Source organism: Aedes aegypti, chromosome 1, assembly GCF_002204515.2.
Source record: "Aedes aegypti strain LVP_AGWG chromosome 1, AaegL5.0 Primary Assembly, whole genome shotgun sequence".
In the NCBI taxonomy this organism is placed as follows: domain Eukaryota; kingdom Metazoa; phylum Arthropoda; class Insecta; order Diptera; family Culicidae; genus Aedes; species Aedes aegypti.
Genome location: NC_035107.1, coordinates 61539416 through 61558300, shown reverse-complemented (window position 1 = coordinate 61558300; position 18885 = coordinate 61539416). Strand labels below are relative to the sequence as shown.

The window sequence follows — 18885 nt, the reverse complement described above, 5'->3', positions numbered from 1 at the left end:
ATACGGTGTGGGATATGAAATTCTGGTTAGAGTTTTGGAAATCTGATGCATGATGCGCATGAAGTAGAAATTTCAAAATTTTAGGAATTCGGGTAAAACTTCAAGATTTTGATAAGAATACTAAAAATCTGATGCAATTATTGGAAATCCGATAGCAGTTTATGAAGCATTCGAAAATCTTCGTAAGAATCCTCGTATCGATTTCGAAGAATTATGGGATTTTGGGATTCCAACCGGAATCTTTGGGATTCCGATTGGAATCCTTAGAGTTCCGACTGGAATCCTTGGGATTACGACTGGAATCCTTGGAATTCAGACTGGAATCCTCGGGATTCAGACTGGAATTGGTAAGAGATTGTGATAAAAATAACGATTGGAATCCTCCGAATTCCGACTGGAATCCTCCGAATTCCGACTGGAATCCTCCGAATTCCGACTGGAATCCTCCGAATTCCGACTGGAATCCTCCGAATTCCGACTGGAATCCTCAGGATTCCGGCAGGAATCCTTGGGATATCGTCTGGAATCCTCGGGATTTTGGCTGGGATCTTAGGGATTCCGACTGGAATCCTCGGGATTCAGACTAGAGTCCTCGGGATTCTGACTGGAATTCCAGTTGGAATCCCAAGGATTCCAGTCGGAATCCCAAGGATTCCAGTCGGAATCCCAAGGATTCCAGTCGGAATCCCAAGGATTCTAGTCGGAATCCCAATGATTCCAGTCAAATTTGCAATATTTCTTGTAGGATTTACAAGGATTCCGGTTGGCAAGGGTTCCAATCAAATTAGCATCCAGTCGGATTCATAAACAATCTCAAAAATTTCCGATGGAATTCTAATAATTCCGCACCAGAATATATGAATAGATATTCCAGCAGAGTTACAAAAATTCCCAACCTGAATTGATCATCATTATTTTCACAACTCATATGTTAACCCAAAAAGCAACGACCGGTACGGAAACGAGTTACTAAATATGGTAGCCACCGGTGTGAGAATGAGTGACTAAACTAAAATGACAACTCTGGAGGTGATCATTTTAATAACCCAAATAGTCGCCCCCGTTAAAGATGCTCTTAGTAGCACACAACTCTGTTTCTGTTGTACGTTTCTCTAGTCTCTAGCAAGGGCCATCGTCGCTACATACAACTGCCACAAAGTAGTCTGTAGGTATGCAAGTGGTCGCGGAGTGGCACGGCAGAATTTAGCGAAACGGGATAGAAAGGTACCAATACCTTATAAACTCCTCTAATAGCCAGTAGTTCTGTGGGATCTCTTCCTCTCTTGATGAGTAGTTGAGTGGGATCACGGTTTACTGCATGATTGTTTGTGCTGAACTTTGTTTCACTGATGTTTGTAAGAACAATACTTGACCATTTGTTTTTTGTATGTGTGTTGTATCTTGTGTTACCTTTTTATATCATATGCTCTGTGATACACATTAATTTTAATTTGTTTTGATTCTCGGGGTTTGTAGTTAGTTTATATTTACAACCTTTGTTTTTGTTTTCGAGTCTCAGGTTCTTATCTCAAAAATGTTGAATGATCAGACTGATGATGCTGTTTATTGTGTTGAGTGTAGAAAGCAGGAAAATGATTTGAGTCAACTAATTACATGTTTGTACTGCTATTCTAATGCTTGTTTCACGTGTCGAAATATAATTGGCTCTGCTGTTCGTAAAATGAAAAAATATGTACTTCTGTACATCAAAATGTTCTGATAATTACAAAAAAAAAAAAAAATAACCGATATGCAAAACAATCGTACACCAATGATCGATAGACTCAGTTCAGAGCTCCAAAAAAGTGTGGTCGCTGTTGTATCAGCTCAACTGAAAGAAGTAAAAGCCGAGGTTAATAGTTTTGTGAAAGCCATTGAGCATTCTCAGCAATTTATGTCTGCCAAATTTGATGAATTCCTGAATGATTTTCTTAAACTAAAGACTGAAAATGATCACTTGAAATTAGAAGTTGAAGGTCTAAGACATGAGCTGTTAGCTTTGAAAACATCCGTAAATAAATTGGAATTTAATGATGATAGGGCTAATAAAGATTCATTGTCCAAAAATGCAATATTGTTAGGTGTCCCAGTCCAAGAAAATGAACAGGTTTCCAGTATTATTGCCAAGGTTGCTGATTGTATTGGTTTGGACCTCCCTGGTGATGCAATTGAATCCGCTTCCCGTTTACATGGTCAAGGCTCCACTAGTAATAAACATGTGCCAATACGGATCGTTTTCAAACACAAATCTATGAAAGAATCGTTCTTTTCTAAGAAGAAGATATTCGGAAAGCTTTCCTCAGCTGTCATTGATCAGTCGATGATTGTCAATGGGATGCCTACGAACATTGTTATTCGAGATGAATTTACACCTCTTTCATTAGAACTACTGCGGGAAATACGAATGCTTCAGAAAAAAATTAATCTAAAATTAGTTTGGACAGGTAGGGAAGGAGCCATACTAGTTAAAAAAGATGAAAATACCATTAGTATCAAAAATCGCAACTATGTTAGTGAAAGCTTTGTCTCTTGTGTTTTTGTTTTTGTTATTTTACTTGTCATAATCTAATAGCAAAATGGCCACTACAAATAATAATAATTTTCATGAAAACATTGATGATATGAATGAATGCTACCCTACCGATCTGTCGAGTTCAAAACACCTACGAATTCTTCAGTGGGATATTCGAGGGTTAAACGATTTTGAAACATTTGATTGTATGCTTGTAATGTTGGATCAATTACACTTTCCAGTCGATATAATTGTTATTGGAGAAAACAAGACAATGTAAGACCTTGTTTTTTGCTTGGTGATGTTAATGTACCTATGAATGCTTATAGTAACAACGTGGTTGTGAAATACAGGGCGCTCTTGGAATCATACGGATTCGTTTGTTCCAACCTGGGTGCAGCGAACTAAACCCCTTTATATTTTCAAGATGTTTCTTGTGAAGAGTTGGGTTTGTCGTATTAGTCCCTAAAACGTCACTTTAAATTCTCTGTTTATCAAATTTCGTTCTCTGATCTCTCTCTGGAGAGCTTGTATGCGTTCTAGCTCACATGACTTTCTCAAAATGTGTTTATAAATATCTTGAAATTGGCTAATAGCCGGTCCGCGAGAAGTGCAACGATATATACCATTTTTATGTTATTGTGCCTATGAATTACAATGCGGTGTTCGTTCGAAGGTTGTCGAAGGAACGCATTAGGGGAAATCAGGGTAAAACCGACACTGTGGGTAAGATCGACACCCTTTGATTTTTCATGTTTTGAGCAGATTTTCATACAGTTTCCACCACGCTCTATCTTAACTTGTGAAATGTTGTGTTTCGAATGACATTACAACTTACGCTACCAATAAACTGCCAAAATAAACAACAAAATCATATTGGATAACATAGAAGCAACAGCAGTTGCAATATTTGGCTGTTATTCTTTAACTATTTCGCATGTGAAATTTTTTAAATGTCATTATTTGTTCTGCGTCTACATCATCATTTACTATTATTACGTTGATACAACACGAAGGAGAAATTATTTTTTGGTTTTACGACAGCTGAAAACGCAATTGAAAAAAAAGGTCCACTCGGGGTAAGATCGACACTTTCATTTGGGGTAAAATCGACACCTTTCTTTGCTTCATAATCTAATTTCAGGGAATCTTTCTAATCGGAGGACTATCTCTGTAGTTTATGTGAGTCTTTATTTTTGAATTCCAGTGAAGTTCATGGACGGCGAACTTGTAAACATGTAAAATATGACACTATGTAACTTGTTACAAGCTATCATTAAGTATTAAAAATATATTTTTATGTTATCACGTTTCAACTTATTTGATGAAGCTTGAAGACAAATTTCTCATTTAAAATTGAAGAATTAACAGAATTTGAAATATTTTCACATAAATTAATCTTATTATTTATTTACAAACCATGAGGTTCGACAGTTTTTATTATCTAAACATAATTACACTTTTCTGTTTTGTAAAAATAAAACAGTATTTATTTTCACAATCAATTATTCGCTACAACTTTATCTACGTAAACATTACATGAACACAAATTAATAAGATCCATGTGTATTCACCCCAACTTTATAATCTTAGCATGGAACATTTGAAATTTTCACATTTATTTAGTGGATCTTTGGCCTCTCCTCAATAATTTACGTAATATGTGTATGATCCTTCAGAGGAAGGGGTCATAAATGTCGAAAGTCATGTTTAAAGCATTCTTTCAAATATGAAATGTGATGGTGATGTTTACAACGTATAAATTTTACTCAAAGTGCATGTGTCGGTTTTACCCCAACAGGGTGTCGATCTTACCCGCACTCTCAATTGTCTCACCTAAAAATGATGCAATATCAATTTGATTTAAATCACCATATAACCTTAATATATCATCCAGCGATTGCAAGGATTGATAGATTTATAACCAATATGTGATTCTACAACAATTTTGGATTCGTTTAACAAGCTAAAGTACATGAATTTTATCAATAAGCAATCAACAAGGTGGGCTAATATGATGTAGGAACTCGATTCCTAACATCATACCAAATATTGTCGCACCGCCACCAAACCGGATCGCGCCAGTGAGACTCGCGACGCGCCTCAACTCGCGCGATTTTGAAATCAGTTTTTTAGTGTGGCGCTGCATTCTTACGATTTTTATGAACACAGCGCACTATTCACATATTAGCTGCGACGCACGGGGCCCGAGAAAACAATAATTATAAATAAATGTTGGTCTTGATTTCTACCGGATACATAATAACATCGAAAGCAAAGTTTCGGGTGGCATCAGCATCTCGAACGCTCTTACTTAATTCATTACTCACTCTTTGTGATAACATACGCAGATTTCATAGATTAAGCCTCTGATGTGGAGGATTATATATTAAAAACAAATATTTTTTTTTTATCTCTGAGAAAGCAATACCTTCTCGTGAGATTACGACACATTCCCAAGAGAAACCAACCCCAATCTCTAATGTTTTCTCCGGCAATCAGGCTCCCGCTTGACAAGCATTTTGAGTTAGTTCGCAGCACCCAGGTTCCAACACCTTTCCTACTAGGCCAATAAGCTCGAACATACTTGATCATGCAATTTGTAGAATTCTCGCGTAACTTTTCAAAACGTCCTAAGTAACAAATGTAAACAAATCAAGATTATCATTGCAAATCATTTACGTTGCACCACTTAGCAGCACACTAGAACACTCGTTATGATATATTAACAACAAATTAATCTATTAAAAGTTTAACAAAATGACCAATGTTCAAAACTGCAAAAAAGAGAATGAGTTACACAAAACTGTATTTTGGTCTTTTTGCCAAACCATGTTTTACCGTTTCGCTGGATTGGATCAGCTGCAACTTCTTTTTTCATATTATTGGCGCATTGCGTGAATATAGGGGAATGATACACTCAAAATAATCCAAACGTCAAAGCTACGTGAAAACATACGTAGTTTTTTTTCCATCCTACTTTCCACGTAGCACTTACGTGAATCGTAGGTAGTCAGGAATGAACAAATGAACTCCCATTCTGATGCAGTACAACGTAGTAGCTACGTGAATTCCCCGTACCTATCACCAAGCGTGGTTGTGAAAGTTACATTCGGTTCCGTCATATTCTATCAGAACTTCGAATGAAGAGCACGTTATTAAACAATAACATTCATAATCATCTTTTGTGAAAATCACATGGCCAGAAAATTAAAGATTAAGATTGAACGTAAGCATCAGCAATAAATTAGAGCTGATGGTAAGCATTTATTATTGTCACATTTTGGGTAATTGCAAATCAGGAACAGATTATTTACGATCCGAGTAGTTAATTGGTCGTTTGTGAGTAAGAACGACTGTGCAGCACGATATGGCGGCAGGCGCAGACGGAATGTCAGTCACTTTTGAAAGCCAGTAGTTATCACCTAATACAATAAAAAAAAACTAAATTTCGAAATTAGTTATATCAAGCACATTTACTTACGTCCTCTTCTCGTCGTGTGATGATTATAGGAAAGATGAAATAATGCGTGCGGCGTTAACCATTTCGGAGAAAAAACAAAGCTTTAACCGTTGCTGCAGAGGGTTTTCCAAAAAGTGGGTTTTAATCTACCACAACAGATTTCATCTTCAGTTCACCTGACGCATGAATATCACAAAATGAACTCGGAAAATAGGTACGTGTTTTTCCACGTAGGATCTACGAGTAGATGCGATACAAGATACCAGTGTTTCTGTTCATATTCATTCGTTATCCGGTGATAATTACCTTCGACAGATAAACTTAACGGAATGAATATGTTTTGGCGCTTACGTGTTTTTTCACGTAGCATCGACGTTTGGATTTTTTTGAGTGTATATATTGAGCACAAGATTGAGCATCATGATGGCATTGTATCAATCTGATTCAGATGCATGGTCGATCAAGCATATAAATATGCTTCCCGGCAGCAACACGAGCAACGTACATGCGCGACTTGCTCACACATATTTGCAGAGCGATCAATCACCGAAGTGCGGAGAAGCTGTATGTATTTGTTAGGCGTGGGCTCCTTTCTCAAGTTCCTACAACAAGATGGACGGCGTCGTCATCGTCATCATTCCCCACCGCAATTTCTTGTTTCAACCGACGGCTGGTGCTTCTTGCAGCACAGCCGTCACCGCCACCACGTCATGCAGTGAGAAACTTACACATGATCATGTGGGCGAAACCGTAATAAAAACGGGGGAAAATTGAGGGAGAATCAGTGAGAGAGCAAAATGTCCTACATACAGCTCAACGTTTCCCCTCCTTCTGTTGTTACATATGACACATAGACGGAGGGGAAGAAGTGACGTCGTGGGATTGAATGAATCAAAACAAAGCACAGCTGGCAGTGTTGTGAAAAACTCAATTTCTCACAACTCACGCTTGAGATTTATCATGCGTGAGTTGTCAATCATGCAACTCAGCAGTCAAAAAATCATGGATGAGTTGGTTCAACTTTTTGACTCATTGTCTCATATTTCCACAGTTTACTCACACATGGCAATAATTTATTGTTAGTCTGGTAAAATTATAGTCATCCTTTCTAACGTAAACAACAATATTCGGGTTTCACAAGTTTTTGCCGGGTTTTGCGACTGAATCATTTTTTACGGTTTGAGTTGATTGAGTTGATTTTGCATCAAAATCTCAAGCGTGAGATTTGCGAAGCAAATCTCTAATGAGTTTGCTCTCACGGGAGAGCGTATTGATTGAGATTTTGAGTGTGAGTCTATCAACACTGACAGCCCGACCAACCAGTCTTTATAATTCTTTATAGATCTTTGACCAACGATGGCGATCGCTAACGGTTCAAAACGAATCTATATCGATCGCTATCGAAAATCACTGACTGGTTGACCGGGAGCTGGTGTCTCCGATTAGCACACCGCAACAAAATGTCGATATTTTCAGAGTCGCTCTGCCTCGCAATATTGAATACGCTCAAATAACAAAAAGAGAACGAGGTACACAAAACTGTATTTTGGTCTTTTTGCCAAATCATGTTTTAGGCTTACGCTGGATGGGATCAGCATTCGCTCAGCTGCCAGTTCTCTTTTCATGTTATCAGCGTATTAAGTGCATGTAGGGGAATGATATTGAGCACAAGATTGAGCATCATGATGGCATTGTATCAATCTGATTCAGATCCATGGTCGATGAAGCATATACATATCTCGCGAAACATTACTAAAGGACCTATGTTCAAATGAGAGATTCTCTCCTCTCTCGCTCTCTTTCGATTATAACAGTGGAATACTAAAGCTCTTGGGAAGTTTTTCACTTTCACTACAGATCAAAAGGCAATCTCCTTGACTAGTGTTTCATACAAAAAACGCAACAGAAGAGGTTAATCTGACTCAGTTATTGATCAAAGAGAAAGTAAACAAAGAGAGCCTCTCATTTGTACATAGGTCCTTTAGTAATGTTTCGCGAGATATGCTTCACGGCAGCAACACGAGCAACGTGCATGCGCGACTTGCGCACATATATTTGCAGAGCAATCATTCACCGAAGAGCGGAGAAGCTGTATGTATTTGTTTGGCATTGGTTTCCTACAACACAATCGACGGCGCCGTCATCGTCATCATTTCCCACCGCTAGGGTTTCGTTCTACTTCGTCGTAAGAGCTACTATTCGTCGTATCAAACTTAAAATGTTCCACTACGGCAGGTATTCCAACTTACCTGCAACATAGATTCATTTTCCGAATGTAATTTTGTGAAAGCTTTTATGATTCGTCCACCTGTACACCAAAAATGCAATGAAACTACTGTATTTCGATAAATAACTTCAGTTCAATTATCCACTTTTCACTTTTTCACCGAAATCGCATGGACGAACACGATTTGAGAGAAATGCTTAGCGATCGGCATCAGTCACACCACTTTCGAACACAAGTTTCTTCCCGCCCCCGTGGGTGACTTACTTCGCCGGGCACTTATTTTCACTATTGACTTCGCAGCACCAATCTGGAGTTCGCCGGTTGGACTTCCGAAGCGAAGTTTTGAACGAACTAACTGTCATTGCTCTGCCGGCTCGGCTTTTATCTCGACTGTTTTAGAAAACTGTCCAACATCACGTCGACGGAAGAAGTTTCACCACAACGGAGGATTTATCAATTCGAGCGCGCCAAAATCCTTCCGATTGAAAATGTGTTGGCGGTGCTTAAGGTGCAACTGTTTGCTATCCATAAATGATGATGAATTTTGTAGTTTTGGGGATGTGATATCGGTTCTACCGGACATAGATGAACTGAAAGTGTATCAACATGCCTGTTGTTAGCAAGCATATGATCCGGATAGATCACCGAATGATCGTTATGATATAAAACAGAAATATTTTCTTTTCAACGATAGTTTGAACATAGATTGTTCATGGATGCCACGATGAGTCTATCGTGTGTTACCTTAAGTTCGTTGATAAAGAAGAGGAAATTGAGCGAAGTTCTTTTTCTGAATTTTATCGGGATGCACAATATGGAAAACCTTCGTACTTCTTCACTGAAGGATTTCATTCCAATCACACGCCGTAAAACTTCAATTAATCATCAAACTTTACAAAATTTCCGCAACCGCCGCGTATATTTGAGAATGTAAACAAAGTTCAATCCGTCGTACTGAGAAAAAAAAAGCTTGTGCGCATCAATGTGTGCGCGACGCTCGACGTAAAAATACGATTCCTTTGATTGTGTTGTTTTCGCTGTACTGTGAGCAAATGCCATAATTGTACGGTCAAAAGGAATTGTGTTCATATGTTTGGGCTGAATGTTGATGACGAACAATGAATTTTAAAGGAAATTAGTATATTCCATCATGCTGAAGGAATGGAGGGAGATGCCCGTAGATCTATATATTCTAGTAAAACATTTTATTATAGCGTTGATATGTTGTGTTTCAACCATTCAATACACACAGTGAGCCGTAAGTTGTGAGACGAATCTGGAAACTTATTGCGACGGAGTTGAAAACGATAGGACGGACTGAGAATACGGTAAGATGCATTTTCTTTGCATTATTTCCAAAAAGAGATCAAGATTTATCAAAATGTTATTGTACAATGCTAAAGCCGTTTTGAGAAAGAATTTTTTGGCATCGGTTTGTATCAGCATCATTCACTGCAATACTGGGAAAATTGCAGCTCTCACTGATCAATGCTTAATACGATGGATACTAACACATCACCCTATTTCTTGTTTGCGCCGAAGGCTGGTGCAATTATTGATGATCTCCCTCGTATAAAAAATGACACAATTTCAACTGAACAAAGCGATCATTGCATAGTAATAACATCACTCAAACTATTCGAAGAAAGAGAAAAACTGACACTAACTAAAAAGGTTGTTGATCATCAGAAGCTTAACAGAGACTTTAAAGCATTTTTGCAAAATTATGGAGCAGTTCAAGATGGTAAATCATGTTTGCTTGATGTCGTTTCAAAATACAAATCACTTAATGAAAAATATTCAAAAATATTAACCAAAAATGTCAGTGCTAAGAGTCAATTTTGTCCTTGGATGAACTTCAATCTTTGGCATCTAATTAAAATGAAAAATAACTACATCAAACGATTAAAAAGAAATCCAGATGACAATCATCTCAAAGCTTTACTTAAACATGTCTCAAATAAAGTTAGCACTAAAAAAAAAATGCAAAGGACCGAAGATGTTTTGAAGAAGTGAAGAAGCATTGAAACTCTTTCCAAGATGGTGAATCCCGGGGGCGCAAAGGCCGGAAGCGGAACAAGATCGGGATCAAGCGAAGCGGCTTTGGATCGCCCGGTCATGAGGACCACCGGAAGCAGTGTCTCCTTGACGGTGGAGAAGCTGAAGGGAAAAGAGAACTATGTGACGTGCACGCAGAAAAATCAGCCTATTTTAAAACAACCAAAATTTTTGTTGAATTTCAAACCATCAAATTTGTTGGTGGGGATTGCTCATCAAACCTTCCGGTCCGCCTCATAGTTACGTACTATTTGGTGCTGGGTGTAGTTCTTGTTTTTCCAGCTGTATTGAAAAGCATGAGCCATAGTCTTTGGCATACAATCGGATCTATCTTTAGCAGAAAAGAACCGAAATGTCTATCGACGACCGGTGATTGCTAGCAGATATAGTGGAGAGCTTGTCTTGAAACGTTCATCGCTTCAAGCTAGTTGAAAAACTGAATACACTGATTGCCTGTCGATCAGAGCCGAACTAGGCATAGATCGTATACATACATCTGAATCTACATGTCTCCGATGTATTACATCGTTCCAGGTGGGAGTTATCTGATATGTGAATATGGTACCATAACAGAATTTTCCATCTGAACGAAGTGATAAATCATAATATTCCGCAAACTGTATCACACATCTACAGAATGTATTGCGTGAAGTTAAGACACAGCAGAGTATTGGGTACATAGGACCAAGTCCCTGCCGGGTGGCGCGAAACTGATGAGCGATAGACAATAGAATCAACAACACTGCCATAAGGGATAGTAAGCATGTGACTATTGTCGAAACTATGATTAGGAGGCAAATCAACATCCCAAGATCAAATTTTTGTTACAACCCAATGTAGGTATTATTAAATTAGGCTGTAGAAAATGATAAATATCTGATCACTTAGGAACCTTGCAACAGGTAATAAATGCTCGTAGTCTGTTTTCTTCGAATACACATGTATAAATTGTTAAAATTGCCGAATCATACGCGGAATTTATTAAACGGATCATGAAATTAGGACTGAAATCATAATGATGATAGATTACCAACTTTCCTTTCGTCTTGCTATTTGTTACCGTTAGAATCACCAAACTGATTGGTTTCCCACTACTTACACCAATACAACAGCACGAAAACTGAAGTATTATAATCGCGCGTTGGAACTTTCAATATCCATATATTACATCAATAGTGAATTCTTGTATGTAGCCAGTATAAATAACAGAATCATCAACTTCTTGAACATCCTTTAACTGAAAACAGGATGCTTGTTTTATCAAACATGCTCAATCTGCACCTAAAATCTCGGATCCAAATAGTTTTCTAAATAAAAATTGTGTCTAAATAAAACGTGTATGCCAACAAAACATAATTGAGTAGGAGTTTACAAGTTACTTAGCACATGAAAAGCAGTTTAAATTAATCTATTACTAGATCAACACTAATGCTCACATTTTTATATTCTCATTTCATCATGGTCCTCATTGCTCGAGCGGAGACGAACACCCTGGAGATGGAAAAAATCGACAGCGCTACGATAAGGAAACGTAACAGATGAGAAACTATCGATACACTTATCAATTATAAAACCCCGTTTTAATGTTAACACTTTGTTTCTGTTTTTTCGTTTCAGCAATCAAATAACCGAACCAACTCTACTATCTTTTCATTTCTTCTTCGTTATACTTATAGTCCTTCTGGCACTGAACCGAGTGGTGCGCCTTCCGCTTTCTTACTGGTGCTGTTTTTCCTGTACATTTGGCATAGTGCCGGAGGTGGTGTACTGTATTTGCTATACAACGCGCTACTTTCGATATTGTGCTTGGCGTGTGGGGAAGCAGTACTAGTGGTGAAGCGGAGGGCGCCATTCGGTTTAGTGCCAGAGGGACTATATCTATTTAATGTATCTGAAGCTTGTGGGACCGCTTTAATTCCGGCGCCTGCTTGTGGAAGATCCCGGTGTGCTAAACGGTATAGGACATGTTAACGGGGGAGGCTTGGTAGGTCCTCACCCAGCCCGTGTCTAGATGGGCGGATAATTGTCTGCCAGGGTGTGGATTGAGCAATTACAATTACAATTACAATTTCAAACCATCAAATTTGTTATTTCCAAGCCAAAATTTGTTGTTGTAATGTTAAGATTTTGTTTGAAACTAGCTTGTTTCATAGGTTGTTTCAATTTGAAATCTTTATGTTCATATAAGGCATATTATAGTTGTTGCAAATTAAATTATTAGTTAATTTTTACAAACAGCTAGTTTGGTTCTACCAAAAAACAGTTTGTTTGTTTCCCTGATTAAATTTTAGTTTCAAAATATAATAATAGGTTGATGCAACGATTACAATATGTTGAATCAAACTAAGATTTTGTTTGAATCAAAAACAACCAAAATTTTAGTTTGAAATAAATCAACTTCATGTGTTGCTGCTGTTTTTGTTTTGGATCAGCTCGCAGTCAATCTGAACATGTCCACCGGATTCCGTTTATCACCAGTAAATAGTGTTATAAACGTTTGTACATTTGCTTCTGAGGTAATTTGATTGATTATACATATTGTTTTTATTTCATTCAGCAAACATGCTTTCATTTATCAAATTTGCAGCTGAAACCATCCTATATAGAACAATGAAACATGTTAGAGCTGCTTGTACTTTATTTTCCCAATTACTCAGAAACGGTAAGATAGATTTTTGAAAACCTTACGTACTGATCCTGAATATAAAAATATTTCATTTAATTCTAGATTGACTCTATATAGAAAAAGTGCGCATCATCACCCGAAATTCCCCTTCTGAAGGAAGCATTCCCTTTCGCATTAAACTTTCGGTTAATCATAGAAGCTTGTTATGGTGGATTTTATTTCTATTATTGTCATAGAGACATTATTGTTAATCATTATTTATTAAAATACAAATAGTTTTATTTTCTTATCATGAACGATTTTTTTTTATCAATAATAATTAAGAAATAAATAGTATGAAACCACAATCAAACCAAAAACCCCAGTTGAATCAACTAATAAATTTGTTTATTTTAATGTGATTCTTGGTTATTTCAAACCACTTCTTTTAGTTTGAATCTACCTAGTTTTTTGGTTGTTTCATGAACTGTCATATCCTGCTAAAGAGTCTAAAATATAAAGAGGCGAAATCTGACCATATTCAAAATAAATCAGCTAGCAACTATGCCAAATCTATTACGCAGCACTGCCAATGTTGAATCCCACGCTAATAGTGAGTCACAGGTTTTATGTGTTGAATTTTCACAGGTTTGAGTAACGAATGAAAAATTGACTGAATGTGTGGAAAACCAATGTAATGATAAGAGCATTATTTATGCAAAGCATGAAAATTGCAACCGACACTCATGTATTCAGAAAATATGCTACTTCAGAAGAAGCAAAATTTTCGTGGACGGCAACATTTTTGTGTGAGCCGTTTTCAACTTGTGTGAAAAAGTTTTTGACAAGTCTCCTGCTCGATTGGAATGACATTGACAGTAAACTTGGAATTCCAATTGGAACATTTCGCTTCTTTGCTTATAGTTTCTTTATATCCTGCAACAAATTTCATGGTAGTTTCAAACTAAGATTTTGTTGAATTCATCTAGAAAACCGTGGTTAAAACAACATAGATTTTTAGTTTGTTTTAAACGGTGCATGTTGTTGATTTAAAACCATGATTTTGTTTGTGCAAATTTCAACCCAAGAAATTGGTTGAAATAAACTAAAATTTGGTTGTATTTAACAATTATTTTGCTCCGTGTGGGCATTCTCGATGAAAATGACCCTCATCCGGGAAGGTACGTGGAGTGCGGTAGAGCCGCGTCAAGATGAAGTTGTGGATGAAGACACGAAGCTGAGGGCGTTGTCCACCATTTGCCTAAAGTGTGGAGAAAACCAACAACAGCCTGGTGATGGACGCTGCGGACGCAAAACGGGCTTGGGACAAGCTTAAAAAGGCTTTTCAAGATGACGGAATCTACCGATGGATTAGTTTGCTGCAACAGCTGACTTCGATTCGGTTAAAAAAATTTCAACAAGAATTGCTCAAGTACAGTACATGGGCCACGGTGCCCCGACAGACCGTTATTATGTAAAAAAATTGTCCATCAAATCTGAGCACAGGGCTCGATTCCTGAGGTCATTCTGCACCTCTGGGTCAATTTTAATAAAAATCCCTAGGAGGAATCTCAAGAAATCTTGATTTGAAGTTTTTTACTTAAAAATTCAATATAATCCATATTGAAATTTTGTAATAGCACTGAAAAAACCTAAAAAAACGCTTAAAAAGTTGGCCCAACTGTTCTAAACTAGTATACAATTGTTACTTTTGTTACAATTAGAAATATTTACAACTGGCTTAACTTACCAGAGTGGCTTAAGTATAGTTTTACATGGCTTAAACCAGTAAGCTTAGTTTAATAGAATGAAATCTAAGAAATAAATGTCAATATACAATTGATGTCACGTTCCATAAACGTGAAACATTCAATGCAGAATATTATTAATTAACAGCTTATTTTACGACTTTCATACTAAGTGACCAGCCCACCAAAGTCTGCTGTATTTATTTTGCTTAATAAAAATTGCTTTTTGTACATATGGTACTACTCTTGATGTTTACGTCCAGTTTTCCACCAAGTATTGCCCTCAGCACTTAACATAAAACATGTTTTGCTCAACATTCTCAGCCACAACAGGATTATAACTACACGAGATACATGATTGTCATATGGTCGGTGTTCAGAGAGACTGGACCAAGTGTTCTTTAATGGTTCCAGGAAAACGTGCCCAAGCATTCGGTATAAGTATAATGAAATTCCTGCATTATTTGCTGTGAGAAGGGAACTTATCAATTTGAAAAAAACATCAAAAGAATTGGAAATATTGTAATTGATAGAGTCCTAGACTCATCTTTGCAAGGCGAAAATGTCATCTAGTCAGATCTGTTTGAACTCCGACCATATGTGGCAAATGTTCGACGATTAACAACTTCAAACAAATTCCCAATAAGTACTATTTAAGTATCAACTTCACTAGGACTTTCACTCTATATACCTGCAACCCTTCATTTCGTTTTATTTTTTTCGGAATTCATCGTCAATCTGTTTATTGACTTCTAAGTCGCGTTCGACTCAGTAACAAAAAAAATAGCTGTTGCAGGTAAAAAAATAAGACTTAAAGCTAATTAAGCTGACAAATGCAATCAGGTGTAAGAATTATAGACGAGGAGCTTATTTTTTTTTGTTTTGGAAAATTACATGGACTAAGAACAGATGAGTTTCTGAATTTACTGTTCAATATTGCGTTTTGTCGCATATACTCCTTGATTTTGCAGACCATGACTTTATTGGAATCGATCGCAGTTCAGTAAAGAAGGGTTTCACTATTTCAAAAATGGACAACTAGGATAAGCGTGTAATGCCATTTACTCTACCCAAACGAATATGGTTGCATGTAGAGAAAGAAGAAGGTTCAGATGTGTTGGCGCTGATGCAGTGCTTGATTGAGATGTGGATGAATTTGTTGAAGAGCCATATAACAATTGTGACGTATGATAATAATGTTTCCCTTGGAGTAAAAACACGTGTTCTGGCTGTGAATATCTCCTTTACGGATTACGTAACCGGCTTAGACACCCGAAGCTTGCAAAAGGAAACGACATTTCTACACTGTTGCTTGATAAAGGCTTATCTGACTTCATAGATAAATTATTTCATTGACAACTTCGCCAAAACACCTCGCGATCCTTTATTGTACAACACTGAAAAGTGTTTCGAAAACCAAATCAGTTTTCAATCATAATTCAAAGAGAGCAACGATGAATGCAAGCATGCCTAAAAGAAACATCACTATTAATTTGTCATGTATAAAACGCTTATTCTTGGCTCCCTTAACGCATTTATTTGAGAACAGGACCGAAAACTATTAGGCAAATAAAATAGGCAAACTTCAGTGAGCTGGTCATTTAGTGCGAATGCCGGAAGAAAAAGTTGCATCAATCAGGTGAAGCTCAGCGTCCCCGTGGAAGACATCGGCGTATGACCATTCTGTTATTGACTTGAGCGTACCAGAGTAACCAAATCATTAAGAATTTGGAACAACCGGTAACACTAGCTCTAATTGAATATAAAAGTATTCACATGACTTATTTGGTAACTATTATTGTGCAACATTTATCCTCAGATCCTTTTTTTAAATAACAACATTGTTAATTATTGATTTATTTGGTTTACTTTTCAATCGGTTTAATATGGAAAACAACAATCAATGAAATTTAAACCAGTAAACTATGAAAAAATAAGTTAAATCGAAGCCAAACATTAAGTTTTTAAGATCACGAATCTGGAAAACCAAACATCCGTTTAAGAAGAAAACCTAATCGACTGGTCACTAGCTGGTGGTGACCAATCGATTAAATCCTCTGCTCAAACGGGTATTCGGTTCTCCCGATTTGTGCTCTTGAAATTTTGAAGTTTGGCTTCGATTTAACTTGTTTTACTATTCATCTTCACCTTAAGGAGTGGATTAAGTTAAGCCAGTTGTAATTTTTTTTTATTTTAACAACGGTAACAATTGTATACTAGTTAAGAACAGTTTGGCCAACTTTCTGAGCGTTTTTGTAGGTTTTTTCAGTGCCATTGCAAAATTTTATTATGGATCATATTGAATTTTTAAGTAAAAAACTTCAAATCAAGATTTCTCGAGATTCCTCCTAGGGATTTTTTTAAAAATTGGCCCAGGGGTGCAGAATGACCACAGGAATCGAGCCCTGTGCTCAGATTTGATGGACAATTTTTTTACATGATAACGGTCTGTTGGGGCACCGTGTGGGCTGGTCCCACAATCCCTGGGTTACCTTCTCAGGCGTCTGTTTGCAGATTTCCTCCTTGCAGAAAAAAAGGAGAAAAAGCCTTAAGAAGCGCATCAGCTAAATAAATTAATGATTTATTTAAAAAAAACCTTAGAAGAATAAGTTTCATCTGATTTGAAATGCCAGAGCAGAAGTGAAAAGACTGTCGCTTCGCTCGAAGTTACTAGTGAGTTCGGACCTGCCGATCGCCCTTTCGGCGGCGATGTTCAAGATTCGAGAGTGAGAAGTCAGATTCGATGTAGACACTAAAGGAGCATAGAAGGTATCGACCGTGATTGTTTTATACTGATTTTTTGTGACTATATCTGTTCGCTGAATTCGATTAGAAGATTTTTGCAAAATCTGAAAGTGCCTAACATAATAAAAAGCAGTATAAAATAATCACGGTCGATACCTTCTATAGGTACTTAGAAACTTGATTCATAAGAAATGTAGTTCTAACTAGATCATGTGATGACTGACGGGAATAGCACACAAGCTATGGGCAAACAATCCTTGACTGCGTGTGAATGCTCAATATCAGTTATTGATCGATAGAACCGTTCGTTGATTGCTGACAGTATCTGAGAATATTGAAGCCTCCTGTTGCAAAAATCTAAGCAAACTTACAACTCTCATCATTACAGTGGCCCACCGGGAACGAAATTTACCCGCAGAAAGACGAACGCCTCGGAAAAGTGATCCAAGCACTTCAGGATGCTGCGATACTCTCAGCCCGGAACACTCCAAGGGGCACCCAGTTGAAGTTGTTGTTCGACTTGGCCGGGAAACAGACCGTCCTGTTCAAACCTAGCTGGTACCGTAGGGATACCATTATCGAGGGCACGGTCTACTCGGGAAAGGATCGCCATAATTCGGAAATTGTGGCGTTTTATCTCGGTGCTATATTGAATCTTCGCTGGACACCGATCGTCGTGGGACGACGAGTTTCATTGAAGGAAATCTACCGATTGGCGGATGATGAGTTGCAGGCGACCATGAACAGTGCGTTTTTTCAGAAATTTAAGTTATTTTCTATGTAACTAGTGTAAATTACCATTTTCAGAGAACGACACTCGACAGTGCGTGTACGGCAAATGCCATTACTGTAAGCCCAGTGAAGCTGTATGTGATGATCCGGAGACTGATCAACTGGAAGGCGCATTGCTTCTGCTAGTGCCAGGAAAGTTTTCCAAGTATCGTTCACCGTGGCAAAGGACCTACCGGGACGGTGTGCAAGCCGAGTGGGAACAAGCCGATGGATATTGCGGGAGGGTTAAGGAACGACTTCCATTGGAGCGGCTGTTGGATCTGATCGATGTGGCAGTTTTCGATTTCCTGATCCAGAATGGCGATCGACACCACTACGAAACCCGAGAAGATAGGATTCTGCTTATGGATAATGGGAAAGGATTTGGACATCCTTTTAAGGATCACTTCGATATACTGGCACCACTGTACCAGTGTTGCATGTAAGTTTGATGATCGTCAAAACGATGTTCTCTAATTTCTTTGATTTTTTTTGTAGGATCCGCAAAACCACATGGGAGCGTTTGCAGATCTTTTCCGGGGGAGCCCTTACGGAAACGCTTCAAGCTTTGAGTGAAATCGATCTCCTTCATCCCCTGCTGACCAAAGACCACTACGACGCCATCGAGCGACGGTTGCTTCTCATTTACACAACCGTCGAAATGTGTCGGGAGAAATACAATAGTAGAATATTTAAATGACCAAACCTTTTGTTAAGTTTCTTTTTAATAAATTCGCGAAAATCTTCTCAGTCAAA

The 18885-nt window shown here is 37.7% G+C and overlaps 1 protein-coding gene across 1 annotated transcript in view; it reads left to right on the top strand.

The window, feature by feature from the left end:
• Nucleotides 1–18885, top strand: part of LOC5570121 (glycosaminoglycan xylosylkinase homolog) — a 23682-nt gene extending 4797 nt beyond the window's left edge. The window contains exons 2-4 of the mRNA XM_001653052.2: nucleotides 17747–18104; nucleotides 18166–18571; nucleotides 18628–18885. Of these exons, the coding sequence (XP_001653102.2) occupies nucleotides 17747–18104; nucleotides 18166–18571; nucleotides 18628–18829 (966 nt within the window). The 3' untranslated portion in view covers nucleotides 18830–18885. The remainder of the gene's footprint in view (nucleotides 1–17746; nucleotides 18105–18165; nucleotides 18572–18627) is intronic.